Raw genomic sequence first — 21345 nt, forward strand, 5'->3', positions numbered from 1 at the left:
GCTTGGTATGGTTAGTTCGTTCATTTCCATTACCGAGCCTGAATGTGGAAAACAAATTGTCATCATTTTAGAGGATGTTATGATGTGTCCATCGGAAATTCTTTTGTTGCGATAGTATTCGTCGAAATGTCCTTTGTGATAGGCGGTCCGTCGCTATTAAATGAGGAAATATTTCATAATTCCCTTTAATAATAGGATCCCAGTCAGATGCCACCTTGTCCAGCGCTCCTTTCATTATGCTGGCAATTTACCTCATTGAATAATGAGAAAACAAAGACGTCTTATGTGGAAATCAGCATCCTACATCCAAGACTATATCAGAGCGTTGCCATAGCAACTGTATACAGCTGAAGATTTGGCAACGGCGCTTTACGTCACGTGACCGGGGCGGGCCAATCAGGTGGCGAGATTTCAAAATGGTGGTCTGCCTTTGTCATAACGTACGACTGAGTGTGTGCGAGAATCCAATGTTTTCTGAGAGACGAGTGTCGTGTGTTGTGTATTTATTTATCGAATATTAGTGGGATAATTGCGCGTAGACTTATCAAATCAATGAAGAACACGTAGAGGTAAGCATGGCCGACGCAATCGTCGTGAATTCAGCTAGTGTTTTCTTGTACTTTCAGGTATTTCTGTGAAAATCTCGCAGAAATCCCGACCGTTCGCCCGACCGTTTCGTTGGGGCCGCCCGATCGCTTTACCGGTGAAGAAGTCCCAAGTCTTTCGGGGAGAGGGATTTAAATTTCCCGAGGTGGCACGCCGACGACCGGCGGATTTTGTGTCCCGTTTAACCCTGTCGTAGTGCATTTTATCTGCGTATGTTTTAATTCGGGCCGTAATTTGCGGATTGTCCTTCTGTGCATAGATGTGTGGAGACGGAGAACTGTCAGTGTGGATTAGGCGGGAAAATGGGGGAGAGAGAAAGCGAGCCAGTAAGTGAGTGAGTGAGAAAGAGAGAGGGAGAGAGAGAGAGAGAGATGATCTCCAGTGGACATTTAAATCCCGCCGGAGCAACAGAGACAGACAGACGTACGGAAGGGGATAATCAAATATTATTTCTATGGAAACACACATTTTCGTTAAATCACATCTAAAGGTTCGTGTGTTTGTGCGTGTGTCTTGTATTTTTCTCTTTCGAGCGAGATCTAGACGGAGCTAAGTTATTGTTATATGTTCAACGTAGGTTATGAATCTAATAATGTGTAATAATGGCAGAAAATAGTACTGAGATCTTTTTGTAAGAATTGGTATAGAATTGTTCTAAATTTGGTATAAATCTGGACAATATTTTGACTTGTATGTACTTTTTTTTCAAAATTATATATATATATATATATATATATATATATATATATATATATATATATTTAGAAATCCAGATATATTAGTTGAATTGAATATATCTTTTGATATTAAATATTATTTTGGAGTAATACATTAAAATGAAAACACTTACATCAAGTAACATACAATTACGTTATTGTAAGTGGTCTGGCATTAAATTTGGATTTACAGTGGACAACACAATTTAACAATTGTGTTGCTGTCTTATATGAGAAACTATTGTGTTTTATTTAATGTGAATACTCGCGCAAGGTGGCGCTTATGGGGAAACCAAATGTACAGGCCTATTGCCAGTTATATATAGGCCTAACAGCACCCCGTTCCTCCACTGACAATCAATATATCTTCCGGCTATGAATAGACTTCTTTTTGAAGGTATAATTTGATCGACGAGTTCGGAACTGTAAATTCTGTAGAAATAATCATTTTAGTTTTCCTATGTCATTTTAACGTACACAAATGGAACTCTTTAGTGTTTACTAACTAGATTTGACGAATGTTCAGTAAAGATGTTGAATATTATGTACTTTTTATGAGCATAGGTACTCTCAGTATTTTTAATTTCCTTTGGGAAAGTTAGTTAGTTACCGTAATACATAACTAATAACTAGTGTTCAATTATATGGTAATTAGGGGATATGGACAAAGTGCATACACAAGTACTATCTGTTTTTAAGTGAAAATTCAATAGTTGTATTTGTTGATATTTTTTGTGTTTATTCTTTTGATTAACCATTTTCATTATAATCAAGAAACGATAGCCACATAATTTCTGTCTGTGATCTGTTAAATCTAGTTAACTGCTATACAATGAAGATACTACACAGCCATCTGATCAATATCTATATCCAAATATAAGTGCTATAAACTTGTGTCTAATAATGAAAATAACTTAGTATGGATGAATATATCAAGTTTAATAATTGGAATACTGGTATCTTTTCACTATAATAGAATTTATATTAGTTTGTATTCTTATTTTCTTGCTATATTTGCAGTGAAAGTTCACAGTTTAGTATTTTCCCAGTTTAGTTTAAAAGATCTTAGATTATTTTTGAAGATTGGACATACACAAGTCACTTTGAAGTGGATATTCTAAGGAATCTGAAAATAGTGATATAATTGTGAAGATGGATCAGCTTTTGTAATAATTTACTTAGTTTAAAATCCTTGGCCAATCATGGCATGAAGTGTTTCTGCAGCTACCTGCAGTATACACCATGAAATTCAAAATTGTATTAGATATTGGTTTAACAGTACATAACTAATACGTTTTATATACATTACTTTGCCAGTACCAATTCAGATAAGGTTTGTATGAATTACTATGTGTCTGTTGTTGGAATATTATATATATATATATATATATATATATATATATATATATATATATATATATATATATATATATATATATATATATACACACACACACACTCAGGTAATTAGCAAAAACATAATAAATGTTGACTTACAATCTGTGATGGAAGATTTTTTTATGGGAAATATCATGAAAATAGTGGCTATTATTCCGTAAGATTTCATGTGGTGATGGACTATGTTAGTACTGTAATTAGATATAAAAATAATCTGACATTTTAGTGTTTCGTGAAAGTTAAAGACTTCTAAGAATCAATTCCAGTACTATTTATTTTAATGGAGATTGTTATATAGTTCTTCTTATTGCGATTTTTCAAATTTATAAGTCCTATCATCTGAATGGATTTGAGCTCAATTTCAGTGTAGATTATCCCCCATATGGACTTGCAACCTTTTGAGGGTTAGTGGAAGCTAAAATATTTAAGTCTCTTCTCCTCGCTACTATTGATTTTTGTCTGTATGGCCACTGCTATTTACGTTGTGATCATCACTGCTGTTAGACTTACAATAGACAGTATTCGTTTAACCGTAGATTAATCTCTGCCTTCAGTTTATTCCGGTATCTGCTAAATTGCTTTTTCAGTCGTAACATTTAATAGTGAGAATTTATTCAAGGGAGATTTGGCAGTCAGAATCTTAATCGATGCTATTTTCAAATAATTTATTTATCCTAAAGCTTGTTAATTTTTAAAAGTGAAAATGTGTATAGTATGAATTTCAGTACTGTTTTGGGGAATATAGGTAAGACAGTAGACTTTACAGCACTAGTTGTTTCAAATAAAATATCTAAAGTTCCGTCTAGTTCTTTGCAAGTCATATTGATTGTAAGCATAAATATTAAGGCTACAAAAGCTAGTAAATATTTTTGCAATCTTATAACGACACGTACCCATTTCAAACTGGTTTTTCCTTCTCAAGAATCAAAAGGAGTGTCAGGTACTCCCAAGCCTCTATAGTATCAGATATGATCTATTGTCCATTCAAGGAGAGGTTGCAGTAGTAAGTAGTAAATGTTTATCCCACGAATCGGATTTTCAGTTGCCTCTCGAGCTATTCAATGGTGTTTGTATTGAATGCAAGTCTGGGAAGCATGGTTACTATTACTCGAGTGCTGTGCTGTATAACAATGAACCTCCTGACCTTTGTATGATTTGTGTTCTTTATTATGTTTGCCCAAGCCTAGATCCGTGTTTATATATATATATATATATATATATATATATATATATATATATATATATATATATATATATATATATATATATATATATATATGTGTGTGTGTGTGTGTGTGTATATATATATGTATATGTATATACAGTATATATATGTATATGTATATACAGTATATATATATGTATATGTATATATATGTATATGTATATATATGTATACATATATATGTATATGTATATATATGTATACATATATATGTATATGTATATATATGTATATGTATATATATATATACATATATATATATATATATATATATATATATATATATATATATATTTTTTTTTTTTTTTCAACCACTTGATCGTTCTATTCCATGTGGTGCCTGCTTCAGAATCATATATTATGTACAATAATTTTCGTTTTACCTTAGATGGAAGTTTTTAAATTTTACCTCCCAGTGATATGGTTTTAAAGAAAAGAGTAGGAGATAGTTGCAGTTACTGTTTGGTATTTCAATGAAAGTATTCGGAAGATATGCTATAATGTGAAATCCCCATATGATTACTTTTTTTTTAAAAGTTTGTATGAAATACCATAGTTGAGTGAACCCTTTTTTTTTAGGTTTGGAATGCATCTATTAGTGTTAAATACTATGCAGGGTTTTGTATATAATTTTTCAAGAAATACCTAAACATTTGTTTTATAATATGCTTGAATTCTGTAGTACAATTCTCAGATTATTTGGTTTGTTACTCTTCATTACCTTTCCTTTTTAGTATGCGGAGTATTCAATATAATTGTTCTCTTGTTTTTCTGTTTCTGTAGATAGTTAACAATATTTAGTAACAGATCAGTTTTGTAAATAGCTGTTAGTTGAAAGAATAAATTTTGCTGGTATAGCTTTCACAATTTATAGCGTGTGTATATCTACTAATATATATATATATATAATATATATATATATATATATATATATATATATATATATATATATATATATATATATATATATATATATATATAGTGTGTGTTTCTTCAAAAAGACCCATAAAAGAAACAAAGGAAATATAAATAAATCACTATATTTCGACCAATACACATTGCACCTCTTCAGGGTGTAAAGTAAAAATGATGAATACAGTGGACAGTGACGGCTTATATAATAGAGTAAAAGTGTTAAAAATTGTTCTATATATATATATATATATATATATATATAATATATATATATATATATATATATATATATATATATATAATATATCGAAAAGAAGATTGTCTTTAGGGGGATTGACAATAGCTTTCTTCAATTACACCAGTATAGAATTAATAATAGGTTGTATTTGTTTCTTTACTAAATATCGTTTTTCTGTTTTTACTTCCAGGTAGACGACCAAGTCTCCTCTCTCCATCCCACACCTCCATCACATCACCACACTCACCATCCTTCTCTTTCCTCTTCCTCCTCATCCTCATCCTCTCCTCACACCATACATCCGCCATGGACCTTTACTTACCCAGTACGGAGCCTGGTCTCACCCTGCAGGAAATGATAGATTGTGATATCAAGTGTGGCATTGACTTTAACGAAGGCATGGACACCATGATCACCTCATCTGATCTCAACTCTTTAGATTTATCGGGTATGTCGTCGCTAGAGGCCGAGTTGGACTTGAAAAGCTTCGAGCCCTTGTTCGACCCTCTGGATAAGTTGGAGGACATGGATACGGTGGACGACCACATCGCGGACGAGATGAATGCCGTCAATTCGTGGATGAACATGTCCTCGATGAGCAATTATAATATAGATTTAGAGAATAGTATAATGGTTAACCCCTCAGCTGTACTGCCAACTACGCTGCCTTCTACAGTAGTCAAGGAAGAAGTCGTAACAAGTTCGGCCATGACCAGTACCTTAAACAAACCGACGCTCCTTATCAAGACTGAACCCCAGCAGGCAGTGACCACAACTGTTCAGGCGAGTAGCTCTAAATTTTGAACTCTGTGGTGAATATAATTAGTTCCCTGAATTTCTGACTTATTTTATTATGCATTTTATTGTAACGCTCTTAATCTTTCCATTTCAGAGCCCTCAATCCCAACCCTCCAATGGTGCCACTGTTACCACTCAAGTCACCGTCATGAGACCTCAGACAACTATTGGCCAAACCATCAAGCAGCAGAGTCCTTTGGTGTCGTCCCATCCCGTGTCTCACACGGCAGCGCTCACGACTGTCGCAGCTAAACCTACGTTAACAACGGCCTCGCAGTTGGTTGTACAATCGCACAAGCCATCGTCTGTACAGATGAGTCTATCGTCATCCACCGCAAATACACCTTCGACCCCAGTGATAACTGCTCGCACAACCACCAGTCATAACATAATTAACAACAGGTGAGGAAGGGATGAAAGTTGTAGGTCGATTAGAGCTACCGTGTATGCGATAGATCCCTATATAAATATATGCCTTTTGTTTTTGTATTATGCTAATTAATCTGTGCTTCTGCCAGGTTTAAGAATACCGGTAAACCCCGTAAAGATCTCCGGCCAGAGGAAAAGGTTTTCCCCAAACCAGCCTACTCGTACTCCTGTCTCATTGCGCTAGCCCTCAAAAATAGTACTACCGGCAGCTTACCAGTCTCAGAGATATACAGCTTTATGTGGTGAGTTTTGAAAACTTCTTATAGTTTTTGTATGAATTTATTTTTGTAGATTTTATTTCCACTAGAAGTTTGACTTGACTGTCTTCTGAAGGTAAGGTCTTGTCTTTATTGTAACTACTTTACAGTTGACCCAGTGAATTGCTCTGTAGGCATGATTAGGCTTTCTAGCATTCCTTCAGGCCCTTGCTCTTATTCTACTGCTCCTCTTTTCCCGTTTATTTTCTTACTTGCTGTCAACATCTACTTATAACATCCTCGTGCAGCTGCAGAGTTGAGCGCTGAATTCAATTTTTATAGTAGACATACAGTAATTAAAACAATTTGATAGTAAGAAGTCGTGCTGCATTTTTGATGACCCAGTATTGGAGAAAGTCATGTTAGTAAACAAATCTGTATTTTCGCTGAGCAGGTAGTTGAATCCGTGGAACTTCAAAAAGCTCAATATTGCAGCGAATGTTTTCGTATTGAAGAGGTTTCTTTTTTTTTTATTTACGAAAGGTCTGTTTTAATGTTGTTACTTTTCTTAGTGTTATTTTTATTGTTTATTAGTTTTGTAGTTTTTCTTATATCCTTTCCTCACTGGACCATTTTTTCCCCCTGTTGGAGCCCTTTACTTTTATCATCCTGCTTTGCCAGCTAGGGTTGTAGGTTAGTTTGTGATGGTAATAATATTAAACACTGAGGTGACCTAGGTAATTGCTCAAGCTGATTGAGAAAATTGGTGAAAGATAGTTTCCAATTGAGTGTACATTATTATGCAAGCTGCTTGTAAGTGGCAAGGCTGTACTGTGCCTTTATTTTCAAGAAATTGCTGTGCTAAATGAATTCGATAGCCCTGTAGATAAGCATTTTATCAGTAGGTCAGACTTCGTCATGAAAGGTGGTGATAAGGGCACGTGTGTAGCAGACAAACAAAGGAAGTTTCTCAAGTGTTGATAACTTTTATTTTCAAATAAAGATAATTCAAGGATTGCGCTCTCTCTCTCTCTCTCTCTCTCTCTCTCTCTCTCTCTCTCTCTCTCTCTCTCTCTCTCTCTCTCTCTCTCTCTCTTAATCCTAATCCATGGATGACGTGCAATCTCATCTCTCATATATATGTATGTATATATATACACGTGTGTATGTATGTATTTATATCTGTGTATATATACTGTAAATACATACATACATACACACACACACACACACACACACACATATATATATATATATATATATATATATATATATATATATATATATATATATATATATGTACATGAATATTTATATTGCAGCAAAAATAAAGGGATATTCAACTTATTGCTTGTGCTAACATACAGTATATATATATATATATATGTTATTTATGTATGTATATACATAAATATACAATGTATGTTATATATGTATGTGTGTATATGTATATATATATATATATATATATATATATATATATGTTATTTATGTATGTATATATATAAATATATAATGTATGTTATATATGTATGTGTGTATATATATATATATATATATATATATATATATATATATATATATATATATATATATATATATATATATATTCTAATTATATAATGACGGAGTCTTGGCCTCTGGAAATATTCACTTCTCTAAACACACGTCTTGTCACTTTAGCGATAGAATTTGAATAAACCCACTTTTTTCTGCTGTAACAAGAAGAAAACAAATGACTGTGTACAGCAACAAGAAAGTGAATGATATAATTGAAAATATCCCAAATTAATGAAAGAATGATAAGCCGCTTGAATTTGCGTTCCTGCAATATGTAAACACAACAGAGTTTGCATTGTGAATGAGAGTGTTGTTGTAAGCCAGTGTTTACGCCTTCCCTGATTGGCAATTTAAGCACTATTTGCGCGTGTTGTGTATATGTGGAGATCCGACAAAGCATTGCTTATATTGATTGGAATGTTTCAAGTATTACGAATGCAAATAATTTTCTTAGAGTTGAGAGAGAGAGAGAGAGAGGAGAGAGAGAGAGAGAGAGAGAGAGAGAGAGAGAGAGAGAGAGAGAGAGAGAGAGAGACGGGGGGATTGAGTTTTTAAAGTAACGTTGGTCATGAACTGCTGCGGATAGTTGAATTTAAGCCTCTCTCTCTCTCTCTCTCTCTCTCTCTCTCTCTCTCTCTCTCTCTCTCTCTCTCTCTCTCTCTCACTCTTAATGGCTGAAGTTGCGGAAGTGTTTTTTTAGTACTTGACGAAATTGAAATAAAGGTTACAGATTTAAAGAAATTTTAATCAGTACGATACAGTTTAATAAGACAGCAACCTCTAAATTATAATGTATGCGAATTCTTGTCACTAGTGGATTTTTATTTATACACTTATCTACAATAACTAGGACAGGACTAGGCCATTGCAAATTATAAATATGATAGCATTTTAATTGGTATTCGAACGATGAATATAGCTATAAACCCTATTTTTCATCACGTGTAGACATACTATCATCATCATCTCCTACGCCTATTGACCCAAAGGGCCTCGGGTTAGATTTTGCCAGTCGTCTCTATGTTGAGCTTTTAATTAATTATTTCTCCATTCATCATCTCTTATTTCATGCTTCATAGTCGTCAAACATGTAGTGTTGGGTCTTCCAACTTGTGCCTTGTGGAGCCCAGTTTAACATTTGGTGGACAAATTTCTCTTGGGATGTGCGAAGAGCATGCCCAAACCATCTCCATCTGCCCCTCATCATGATCTCATCCACATATGGCACGCGAGTAATCTCTCGTAGTTTCATTTCTAATCATTATATATATATATATATATATATATATATACACGTAACTAGTCCATTCCACTACAGGACAAAGTCCTCAGACATGTCCTTCCACTCCCGTCTGCTTATGGTCTTTCAATGCCCAGTTTAAACCAGCAAATTTTCTGAATTCATCATTCTGTACCATGGCCCTCCCCTGTCTTGGGTTAGAGTTCTCTTGCTTGAGGGTACACTCGGCATGCTGTTCTGTCCCGTTTCTCTTCTTGTTTTGTTAAAGTTTTTTTTTTTTTACTTAATATAGTAAATATTAATTTTAATGTTGTTACTGTTCTTAAAATATTTTACTGTAATTGTTAATTGCTTCACTTATTTCCTTGTTTCCTTTCCTCACTGGGCTATTTTTCCTGTAGGAGCCCCTGGGCTTATAGCATCCTGCTTTTCCAACTAGGGTTGTAGCTTGGCAAGTAATAATAATAATGATAATACACACAGTATATCATCATCAGTGGTTACTAGTCCACTGCAGAACAAAGGCCTCAGACATGTCATTCCACTCCCGTCTGCTTATGGCCGTTTTATGCCCAATTTAAACCAGCAAATTTCTTAATTCATCATTCTATACTATAAGTGCTGTGTGTGTATATATAATATATATATATATATATATATAATATACACACATACATACATACATTCATCATTCTATACTATAAATGCTGTGTGTATATATATATATATATAATGTATATGTATATATATATATATATATACATACATACATTCATCATTCTATCCTATAAATGCTATATATATATATATATATTTACTGTATATTATCATCAGTAGTGTCCACCGTAGAACAAAGGTCTCAGGCATGTCTTTCTGCTTGCGTCTGTTTGTGATCTTTCTCAAGTCACACCCGTAAACTTTCCTGTTCGTCAACCCATCGTCTTCTCTTCCTTCCCCCGTTTCTTTTGCAATTTCTAGGTCCCATTCAGCTATCTATATCTGTGATTTTCTTTATATGTCCTGCCCATGTCTTATTTTTTTCCCCTTACATTTTAGAATATCTTCTAGTGTCCATGTTGCTCTTTTTCTATCCTCTTAGTGTTATGCCCTTCATTAGTCTTTCCATAGCTGAGTTGTAACTACCTTATGTTTAGTAAGGCTCAGGTTTCTGGATGCTATTGCTAAAAGGAATGTCTGATTAAATGCTTCTTTTTAGAGAAAGTGGCATTTTCATTTTCATACTCCTTTTGTTTAACAAAACCTTTCCATCCCATGCTTATCCTTTTTTTTAATTCTGTTTCTCTCTCTCTCTCTCTCTCTCTCTCTCTCTCATGTCTTTTATTGTATTAATGAACAGTTTCTGGTAGTTATAGTTGTAATTACTTTCTTTATAATACAAATATTCGGTGAAAGTTACCTAGCTTTTCCTTATTCGTTTTTCTCACTGGGTTACTTTGGCTGTTGGAGCCCTTGGGCTTATAGCATCCTGCTTTTCCAACTAGGGTTGTAGCTTAGTAAATAATAATGATAATAATATCCTTAACCCATTGATAATCGTAATAGTCCCACGCTCTATCTAAAGCCCCTGTAGATTAAAAAAGAGAAATCTAGTTGCTACAGGCTTGTAAGTTTAGGTCGAAACCATTACCCCTGGTTAATGTGGAAAAAAAAAAAAAAAAAACGTTGGGATGAAAGGCAAGAGAGAAAAAGTGGGCCACGGAATCTGAAACCGTGGCCCACACAGCGGCCAGACTCCTGCTGCCTACCCTTCGAGGCACGTGGATGGAAACGCATACCCTGTGGTTCCTATGCCCCCAACAGCACCTGCAGGTGTTGGCCCTCTTACTACTACTACTATCGCTGCTTTCCCATCACTCCAGCTGTTGCTATTTGCCCACCGCTACTACTACTACATTCGAATTTCATACTCCAATGGGGTTATCCTCCACGCCCCATTTTTCACAAAAGACAAACCCCCCCCCCATTCCCCAATTTACCTCCCAATAATATTGATTCAGGGTTAGATGTCCAGTTCATTGATGTCCATTGGTGGGCAAGCTGTGTCCAAAATTATCAGTTTTATTTATATTTTGGTCATATGAACTTCGTGTTTTTTTTTTTTTAATTTTATTTTGGGTCATTTTCAAAGTACTGAACTTAGGTGTGCTTTGAAGGTCGGGATATTTTTTTCCCATACACAGCTGATCATTTTATCGAACAGCTGAGAGCATTGGCCATGTGGTTGTACACCCCTCTCCTCCCCTTTTTTGATGCCAGCTGCTCCGGCCAGCTGCCTGGACAGACATAAGGCTCTATACCTCTGCTCTCTTGTTCACCCTCCTGTGTACTGCTGAACTGTCACGATCGAAAATTCGAAATTTCAATGGCTCGCGCTATTGAACATTTTCCTGTCAATTGAAAATTTTATTTGGATCGAGGGTCTTCTCTCTCTCTCTCTCTCTCTCTCATTTTCAATGTTCATTATCTGTTATTGTAAGACCTATATATCTTATTAGAAATTAACGCTAGGATCCATGAGAGAATTTTCATTGTTTACAACTGTTGAAACAATTTAAGATAGTCTCTCTCTCTCTCTCTCTCTCTCCTCTCTCTTCTCTCTCTCTCTCAAAATTTCGCATCCCAGTTTTGCAGTTATAAAAATAGTCCCTTATCCATCTCTTAATTTAATTTCGCCTTTTGTTGCCAAAGAAAAAGGAAAATTTCAATCCTCCGTCGCTCGGGGCCATCTATCGATCGCTGGGTTTCTCATTCAATCTCCCGATCTACAACCTCCCCCCCCCCTCACCTCTGTTTGAACAGTTCGCAATGCCATTTATCGATTGTTTTGTCAACATATGTTGAGAGACTTAATTGATCAATAGCATTTTTGAATTGAGGATCGAGAAGATTTTTCCTCTCTCTCTCTCTCTCTCTCCTCTCTCTCTCTCTCTCAGGAAATAAGTGCTAAGCCCCATTTTTCCGCAAGGAAGTGTTATCGAGTCGATCATGTAAGCCCAGACTGCGAACATTATGGGCCATGTTGTTGTTGTTGTTGTTTTTGCTTAATGATAATATCAATGATAATCATAACGTAAAATGGTATTTGGTAGTCATCATCTGCTGGCAACCTTTCGAATTCTTAAGCTGCTTCCTGCTTTCCTGTTGTTGTGGGTCACGTATAATTTATTACTAATAAACAATTCTTTGATCGTGGATAGATTATCAACCGTTTCATGTTGTCATAAAGACTGGTATTACTTTTTTTTTTTGAAAAACAATTATGCAAAGCAAAATACATTCTTTCGCCAGAAAATTTCAATTTTCATAGTTAATTTCCCATTATTATAAATGATCAGAATCCATGGTTAAATCTGTTGAAATAGTTGTATTTGTCATAGAATTCTTGGCATACATTTACTCTTACAGATAATTCTATACCTAGGAAGCTATTTTTAGCCCAATACGCACCACGTATCGTTGTATAATCAATATTTCTCTTAAGACATTTAAAAAAAATTATAATTGAAATTTAGTCTTAACACATGCTTACGAAGAGAGATGGAATGTTTGTTCATATATCAACTTTACACTCGAACGTGGATAATGTTCATGTCTCCAGTCGCCCATTATTCCCTTTCATTCCTTCTACCTATACACCTTAAGGTCAGTGTTCTTGGAAGAGGAAAATGAGGAGAAGGGTGGCATTTCCTTTTTCTGTTCCACGTGTTTACCACTTTTTTGGAATGTCTTCGAGGGCCATTCTAAGTAATCTCGTAATTTAATTTCCTGGTTGGAGATTTATTCATTTCCTGTATAGTTTGTATGAGCTAATTTTTCCCCATCCTTTGTTGTATGTTTCGTGATTAAGCGTTCTTTTCCTCGGAAGTATATCAGTATAAACCCGACTTATTATCTTTATATTCACCATGATTTTCCTCCTAAATCTACCCATTTTTTCTGTACTGTAATATCATTGCTTGTGGTTTTCTTTGTTTAACATGTGCACCTGGCCGCCTTTACCTTCCTTACCAGTTAACCTTGTCGCAAGGCCCGGCCTGTGGAACCTCGCTCCATTCTAACCGCCGTTACTATATTTAAGATATTTGATCTGAAATAGCGTTATCTTTAACTTGCCGATGTGGAAAATATATCCAATCAGTAGTTTTCGTCACAAACACGCATCTGGCCTTCATTAAGGAAGGAATGCTGATAAGGTGGTGGTTATTTCTTTGTGTCTGTGAGTCTGTCTCTCCGCATGTTCTCGCTCTCACCTCCGCCCTTGAATGTGGCTGTGTTTCTTTCGTACCCACACCTCCATGTGTCTGCGCGGGAGATAAAAGTCTTCCCTCTATATTTCCCTTCTCTCTCTCCCTGTAGATAGAGAGAGATAAATATAAAGACAAGAGACCCTCACCTTCCCTCTCAAGTCTAAAGTTGATTTATGTTAATTTCAGTTTTCCCTCTGTAAGGGTCGTGCTTGTTTTTTTATTGCGAAAAAGGCCCTCGCGAAAGAGCCACAGCCAGCGCTATGTGACTAGGGTGTTTCTCTCTCTCTTAGCTACTCCGTTTGTCCTATGCTGCTGCTGCTGCTGACTGTTCCCCCTGCTCGACTTCACCCCCCCCTCACCCCATTATTTTGTCCCTCCCGACGTTCCCTCTCTCCCTCTCCTCCTGTCCTGCCTGCCTGCACCACTACCACCATTCGCTCCGATGTACAGTATTCCTCCTCCCTGCTCTTCCTCTAGTCTACTGTATACAGTTGCCCGACCACCTTTTAATCTGAAGTATTCTTGTATTTTATTTCATTGAATCAATGTAAAGATTTCTTAAAGGGTACTTGTAATTTATTACCATAATGATTAAACAATTGATGCGCATCGTTTACAGAAGCGAATAATGCGCTGATATTTACAGTATACTTGTAATAGGATAACATCAGTATGTATACATACTAGAATACATCATAGCACTACATGTGTAGAAAGGTAGGGATGACTGGACCTCTTCAACTATGGTTTCAAGGTCCCCCAAGTCTCATTAGAAATGAAATGGGGAAAGGGCGGGGTGAGAGAGAGAGAGAGAGAGAGAGAGAGAGAGAGAGAGAGAGAGAGAGAGAGAGAGAGACTATTTTACTTTTATTTTATTTTAGCATCACCTAGACGGTCGTGAGATGGGAAGCACGCAGACAGAGAGAGAGAGAGAGAGAGAGAGAGAGAGAGAGAGAGAGAGAGAGAGAGAGAGAGAGAGCCTATAGGTAACTTAGTAAGGATCAGATCACAGGGAAAGGAAGGTGGATCGATATATAACATTCAACACACACACACAGTATATGTTGGTTTCCGTCCACCATCACATAGTCTCTCTTCTGCGCGAACCGCGGTAAACTCACTTCTGTCGCCCAGACTAGACTACACACAATCTCTTTCTTCATATTTTTTTTTGGACACTGCCTTCAATCGATTTCCTGCCTTTTGGATGTAATATGTATAAAATACGAGCTATTCTTCGGTCCTCATTATAACGAAGATCTATTTATAGACCTTGAAACATGAAGGTTAGCGTCCACGTTTCTTTTTCGGCGCGATCATAGCAACGCGGAATTATGTAACAAGTCTGGCTGAGAGAGAGAGAGAGAGAGAGAGAGAGAGAGAGAGAGAGAGAGAGAGAGAGAGAGAGAGAGAGAGAAGCGTATGATCCCATGTTTGAAGGTTACTGCCAGGTTTCGGTTTCATTCTCGTACTATCTTGCCTACGATTCAGTGCAAAATGGCAACGGGGCACGTGGCTTGATTTCTCAAATATCTTTTTACCTTTTTTACAAGTTTTTTTTCTTAACGACATTGAACCTTTGGTCGAAATCATGTGAGGTGATCCTTTGCCGGCTATTTCCGCCGATGGCTCGACAGACGGGAGATTAGGTAGGATTTTCTTGTAGCCGTTGGAATATCCCTTGGAAACTTCCGGTTACATATTTTTACCTTACCCAGCAAAACAAATCATACTTATGTATAATTTATTTCTTTATGACTTTTTTCCAATTATCTGGAATAATATATCGTTCGGGCAGATGTCCTCATAGTTCACCATTTCTAATGAGAGTAGCATTGGTATTCAACCTGTTAATTCTCCAACCCCCGTTCTGATTTTAAGTCTTAAACATAGGTAAAATAAGTAAATTGTTGACTACCTTTGACGGGAATAAAATAAGTAAATTGTTAACTACTTTTGACTGAAGTTAAGTAAATTGTTGGCTACTTTTTGCCAGAGTACTCGCCTAAGTCGCCTTGTCTCTAGGTAACAAAATTGTGTAGTACTCATTGTCAGGGTTGCCAGGTTGGCCTTTTTCGGGCCCAAAAACTGAAAATTTGGTCTTTTTTTGTCTTAGATACACGAATTTGGCCTTTTTGAAATTGGTTAGCCTTAAATGCTATATTTTCGGCCTTTTTCTACTATTAGGTTGGCCTTTTAAAGCTGTAGTTGATCAGACGTTGGCCTTTTCTCACTTGGAAAACCTGGCAACCCTGCTCATTGTACCATACTTAGTGGATAGCTCAGCCGTCTTTCAGACGTACCCATTTTTGCTCTCTGGAAATTGCTGTTTTCTTACATCCCTTTTATTCAGTATCTTTGTATTGCAACGGAATACTTATTCAAGTGTATAGTTTTCTTAAAGCTTTATCTCTATTTATTTTTGTTCAACTAGAAATTGATGCCATTCAACTTAGAAATTGAATTTTTTTCCGTTATTGCAAGTTTTTATCATCCAATAAGAATGGAAAATTTTGTGCTAACAACCACCTAAAATCTTGAATGGGAAATTATTCCGGAGAGCCTTGTCGAAGGAAAAAATGAGTTAGGCATTGTAGGCACTGGTCAGGGCTTGGATGGGTGTCCACGGGGAATAGTCCTACAGCATTAGGACATAAATTCCTTTGAACATGTTCCTCTAATTGTCTTGTTAAGCTTTCATCGTTTAAATAGGAAATATTTATTTTAATGTTACTATTAAAAATTTTATTTTTCCTTGTTTATTTTCTTCACTAGGCTATTTTCCCTGGTGGACCCCCTATGCTTATAGCATCTTGCTTTTCCAACTAGGACTGTAGCTTAGCAAGTAATAATAATAATAATAATAATAATAATGATGATGATGATGATGATAATGATAAAAATCAGGGAAGGATATAGCAAACTCCCCCTATAAATACTTGTAAACATCACCAACTGGCACTGCCATCATACAAATGTGTACTGTAGAATTGGTGGAAAGTTTAGTATAGGTGTAAAGATTGATGCGTATTGGGCTTGGCCATGAATAATGCTATATTGGTGAAGTTTTCAGTGGAAGGCATAACGAGGATTTAGAAAGTACTGGATGAACAAAGTGGAAGAATAGAGGAAGGAAAGGAGGGCTTTAGTGACCAGAGAGAAAGAGAGATTGTGCTCATTGTAGGTAGTAGGTTGGCCAAGGCACCAGCCACTCGTTGAGATATTACTGCTAGAGAGTTATTGGGTCATTTGACTGGTCAGACAGCACTACATTGGATCACTCTCTGGTTACGGCTCATTTCATCTTTGCCGACACACACACAGAATAGTGTGGCCTATTCTTTACACATTTTCCTCTCCTCATACACCGTACAACACTGAGATTACCAAACAATTCCTCTTCGCTCAAGGGTTAACTACTGCATTTTAGTTGTTCTGTAGCTACTTTCCTCTTGGTAAGAGTACAGGAGAGAATTCGGCTATGGTAAGCAGGCTCTTCTAGAAGGACACTCCAAAATCAAACCATTGTTCTCTAGTCTTGGGTACTACCATAGCCTCTGTACCATGGTCTTCCGTGTGGTTAGAGATCTCTTGCTTAAGGATACACTCTGGCACACTATTCTATATTGTTTCTATTCCTCTTGTTATTTTGAAGTTTATATTGTTTATATATGAAAGCTTTATTATTTTTCTTAAATTTCTCGTAGTTTATTTCCTTATTTCCTTTCCTCACTGAGCTATTTACCCTATTGGAACCCTTGGGCTTATAGCATCCTGCTTTTCCAACTAGGGTTGTAGCTTAGCAAGTAATAATAATAATTAGGTTGAGATGTGTGTGAAGGGGTGTTTAACTTGCTGTTGACGATCCCTTTTGTGAAATTTCCTTAATAGTTCATTCATGATTCAGGACAGCAGAGGTATGAATATGACAGTAACCATTGTATGTTTTAGGGAGCCATATAGTCATGGAAACTACGTTACACTAAAAGTGTTAAAAGAGGAGTGTGCAATTAGCTAAAATATATTTGTTGTACACTTTACTTGAAAGCTAAATAAAAACATTTGTATCATTTCATGAAAACTCTCAGGAGTACAGTATCTAATTTTTTATTATTTTTTTATTTGACTTTTCTGTATGGTATATTTTGCAGTGTTTTATATACAGTTCTGTTCTTTATCTAGATACAGATGGGTTTCTTCCATTTGTTTATGGCTATATTTTTAATTTTTTAAGAAGTAAATTTAAAGTTTACAGTCCAAAATAACAGATTTAAAAAAAAAACATCTTGAAAGCTATGGGGTTGGTGTAATACATACAGTACTGGTCCCCTGTTTTCAATGTACAGTCTGAAGTTTTTCCCTTCGATTATAACCAAAGTTCAGTATCACTTCAGTCTTTAAAGTTTGACAATCTGTTATTCAAACATCTTAAGATATTGAGCCAATGCTTTGTATAACAAAGATTCAGTGAGCCATTGTAAAATTTAAATCTCAATTGACAATTAAATTGGAAAAGATTTTATATGGTACTCTTTCTTTGCAGTGAACATTTCCCGTACTTCAGAACAGCACCAAATGGTTGGAAGAATTCTGTGAGGCATAACTTGAGTCTTAACAAGTGTTTTGAGAAAATAGAAAAGCCAGTTGGTAAGTGGTTGCTTATAATTTTCATTGCTATTAATGTGGTTTAACCTCATGTCACAATCATTTTTCACTAGTTTAACGTCACCAGAGGTTTAAATGATTACCAGTAATTATTATTGTGATAAAGGGTGCAGCAAGGATCAAACTTTCTTTGTATACTTACAGTTGCGGGAAGTAACCAGCGGAAGGGCTGCCTTTGGGCCCTCAATCCAGCTAAAGCTCATAAAATGGATGACGAAGTTCAGAAATGGAGCAAAAAGGATCTTCAGGGTATTAAAGATGCCATGCAGTATCCAGGTACAGTTCATATACATTTTTAATTTAATACAGAAAGCATTAGTCTATTAAGGAAATTTTTATACAAATAGTTTTGTAGTGTTTTGTTGTTCTGACAAGGTATAGGAAAATAACTTCAGTAGATGGGATGTGATGTATAGAATTTGAGCTCCATTGTCTAGTGTTGTGACTGGTTGGGCCTTTTAATGCAAGGCAACTGGGGGAAATCTTAGAGTTCCACTAAGAAGTAAATATCAAGAAATTCGACAGGTGGATTGAAGAAAGAAAGATAGAACAGATTTAAAGTAATCTATAAAGTGGGTATAGCTAAATGATGCTGAAAAGACCCTTAACAACCTTAAGAGTTTGTTAATATTTTTTTCTTTCAAATATTTACAGAGGTTTTAGATGCCTTGGAAGGAGGGGAAATGAAATTTGAGTACAGCAATTGTGGTGTTTCATCTTGTAGTGAAGATGAGGATGAAGACGAAGAGGTGGATCCGTTGTCAGTAGACGCTTCTTCAAGCTCAACAGTAGGGTCAATGAAGGTGAGTGTGGAACTTGTAAATTTTGAGATTGATAAAATGATTTGGGTTAAAATTTTTCTTTATGATGTGCAATTTTGAATGTGTAACTGCTTTCTTTACATTATGATTTATATAAAGTAGTACCTCAGGTACTGGCTGTAGGGGAGTCAGCATATGAAAGTTTCATTTGTGGTGTTAAATGGGGAAGGGTGGGCTGTGGAACCCTAGCAGTACCAACAAAATTTGGCTGATCCTTTGTCAGGCAAAGAGGAATGATAAAAAAAAAAAAAACCATTTTCCTTTTTTTTTTTTTTTTTTTTTTTATGTCGACTACCTCCCCAAATTGAGGGAAGTACCATGGTAGATAGATAGTACCTTCGGTTTGCGAATTTAATTCTTTAACGAAGCGACTTCGTAAACTAAAGTTATTTTTCCTATAAAAACTAAAGGAATATCAATGCATTCCTCACATCCAGAGATATACACATACTTTCATTTTTAAAGTTTGTATTGCTAATTATTGAACAATTTATAATTCCTAACACGAGAAATGAATAATTAACATTTGAAAAGAAGGGAAATATTGTCAGTAACTCGACTTACCTTTGAGAAGGCGCGGCTATTTGAGGGAGATGAGTGGAAGGGGTTACTGCTTGGAGGGAGAATCTTCTTCCATAAAAATACCTAATAAAATATCAGTTTTCTCTCTCTATTGACATTCATAATCACTAAGTGAACTACTTACTTCATTCTTAATGGATGCTTAGTCAATTTATTTTCTATAATCTTACATTTAACTTTCATAGGGAACCTATCTAGAGACAACTGCTTTTGCCTTTCCTTAAAATGGCATGGAAATGTAACATCACATTGTCGGTAAATAAATAAGCTGTTCATCCTGTTGGTCTTATATCGCTGATGTGTTTCTACAAAATTTTACTACATTTTCAACATTTCCTAATGTCATTTGAAGTGAGAGGTTTTATACTATCCCTCTTTTTCAGATGAAATGCAAAATCCCCTCCACAACCTCTTGTTGCTGCTGATCCTTAGCAGTTTGCTATGTTATTAAAAAAGATTGTTCACCTTCCTGTCAACTTCCAAACCCCTGTCTTTCCTAATGATACAGTTTCATCATCAACAGTCTACCTGCATGGGTTTGAGTCTGTCAAAATTGTGTACAGGAACGCATTCAGACCAGTTTCCTCCTACTAGAATTGTGTGATCTGTTGGTTTTCAATGTGGACATTTTCCTCCCCAAATTCTGAGACTGAAGTTCGTCCCTAGGGTGACCTCGAAAAATCACTGGAACATAGCATTTTTGTACAGCTACTTGAAATTAGAGGTCAAGGCTTGGAGGGGGGAGGTTCTACATAATTTTTGACCTTAGGACCAAAAACCGTCGCACCAACCCATTCTACACTCAAATGAGCTGCCCAAACCTTGATTTGGCATACGACAATATGCTTCTTTTGCACCTCTTAAAGGCTTGTGGATTCTCCGAATGATGCACCAATAGAGGCTTGATCTTACAATCACTACTGCTATTAGCACAATACAGTAGAGTTCAATGTTCTTCCACGGCCTTGTGGTTGGAAGTTACTCTTTCTTCTACAGTTATTAATGTCCTCTAGGGCAACTTCCAAAGAATACCCGTTTTGTCACAATATAACTGAATCTTAACGTTTTTAATACAGAAATTAATATCTCCTGCCGTATCATCAAAGCATGCAGCCTCACCGGTTTGTACAGTATGTACAGTATGCCATTTTTACTCTTAAATTCTCAAATCACCCTTGGCTTGCCTTCAATATTTTTGTTTTTGGTGATGTACGCGGCACTTTTTTCATAAGGTTTTCTCAAAAATAATGTCTTTGTTAATCATAACTCCTGCTACCTGCTTTTCATTATTCCAGGTAAGGGCAAATTTTTCAAAGTTATCAAGAACACATGGCTGTTGTTAAGTCAATGTCAGCATTGATGCAATAGCTTTATTCTTCAGATTTTTACAAATCGTTGATGTTGTAGTTTGACAATTTTGACATTCTGCCATTCGTGTACCTTGTTCTTGCTCTTGCTTCTCGATAATTGTATTTTTCTCTTTCAATGTAATCATCATCATCATACCGCCTCTTTGTCAACTTCAGGATCATTATCATGATACTGTTCTGGTAACTACAATGAACACTCGTGGTACTGTTCTGGTAATTTTACAATGAACATTAGCAATCTTAGTCCAACAAAGTAATACACATTCACAACTCTACAAAGAACCATTCCAAAGATGCTCGCACAATATTGTATGATT

At 35.8% G+C, this 21345-nt stretch overlaps 2 protein-coding genes across 5 annotated transcripts in view; one reads left to right on the top strand and one right to left on the bottom strand.

Moving 5' to 3' along the window:
* Positions 1–5406, bottom strand: part of LOC137659318 (involucrin-like) — a 21614-nt gene extending 16208 nt beyond the window's left edge. Inside the window, exons 1-2 of the mRNA XM_068394339.1 lie at positions 5346–5406; positions 4667–4769 (exon numbers count right to left, since the gene is read on the bottom strand). Of these exons, the coding sequence (XP_068250440.1) occupies positions 4667–4769; positions 5346–5406 (164 nt within the window). The remainder of the gene's footprint in view (positions 1–4666; positions 4770–5345) is intronic.
* The window catches only part of LOC137658830 (forkhead box protein N4-like), a 64933-nt gene that overhangs the window by 34035 nt on the left and 9553 nt on the right, over positions 1–21345 (top strand). For 2 of the 4 annotated variants that reach the window (XM_068393905.1, XM_068393908.1), the window contains exons 1-7: positions 414–569; positions 5289–5881; positions 5991–6298; positions 6415–6567; positions 18134–18237; positions 18400–18531; positions 18910–19058. In XM_068393905.1, coding sequence (XP_068250006.1) covers positions 5405–5881; positions 5991–6298; positions 6415–6567; positions 18134–18237; positions 18400–18531; positions 18910–19058 — 1323 coding nt within the window. In that variant the 5' untranslated portion in view covers positions 414–569; positions 5289–5404. Of the gene's footprint in view, positions 1–413; positions 570–729; positions 1097–5288; positions 5882–5990; positions 6299–6414; positions 6568–18133; positions 18238–18399; positions 18532–18909; positions 19059–21345 lie in introns of those variants that run through there. The other 2 variants (XM_068393907.1, XM_068393906.1) reach the window with 2 other exon arrangements.

This window comes from Palaemon carinicauda, chromosome 19 (genome assembly GCF_036898095.1).
Source record: "Palaemon carinicauda isolate YSFRI2023 chromosome 19, ASM3689809v2, whole genome shotgun sequence".
Lineage (NCBI taxonomy): Eukaryota > Metazoa > Arthropoda > Malacostraca > Decapoda > Palaemonidae > Palaemon > Palaemon carinicauda.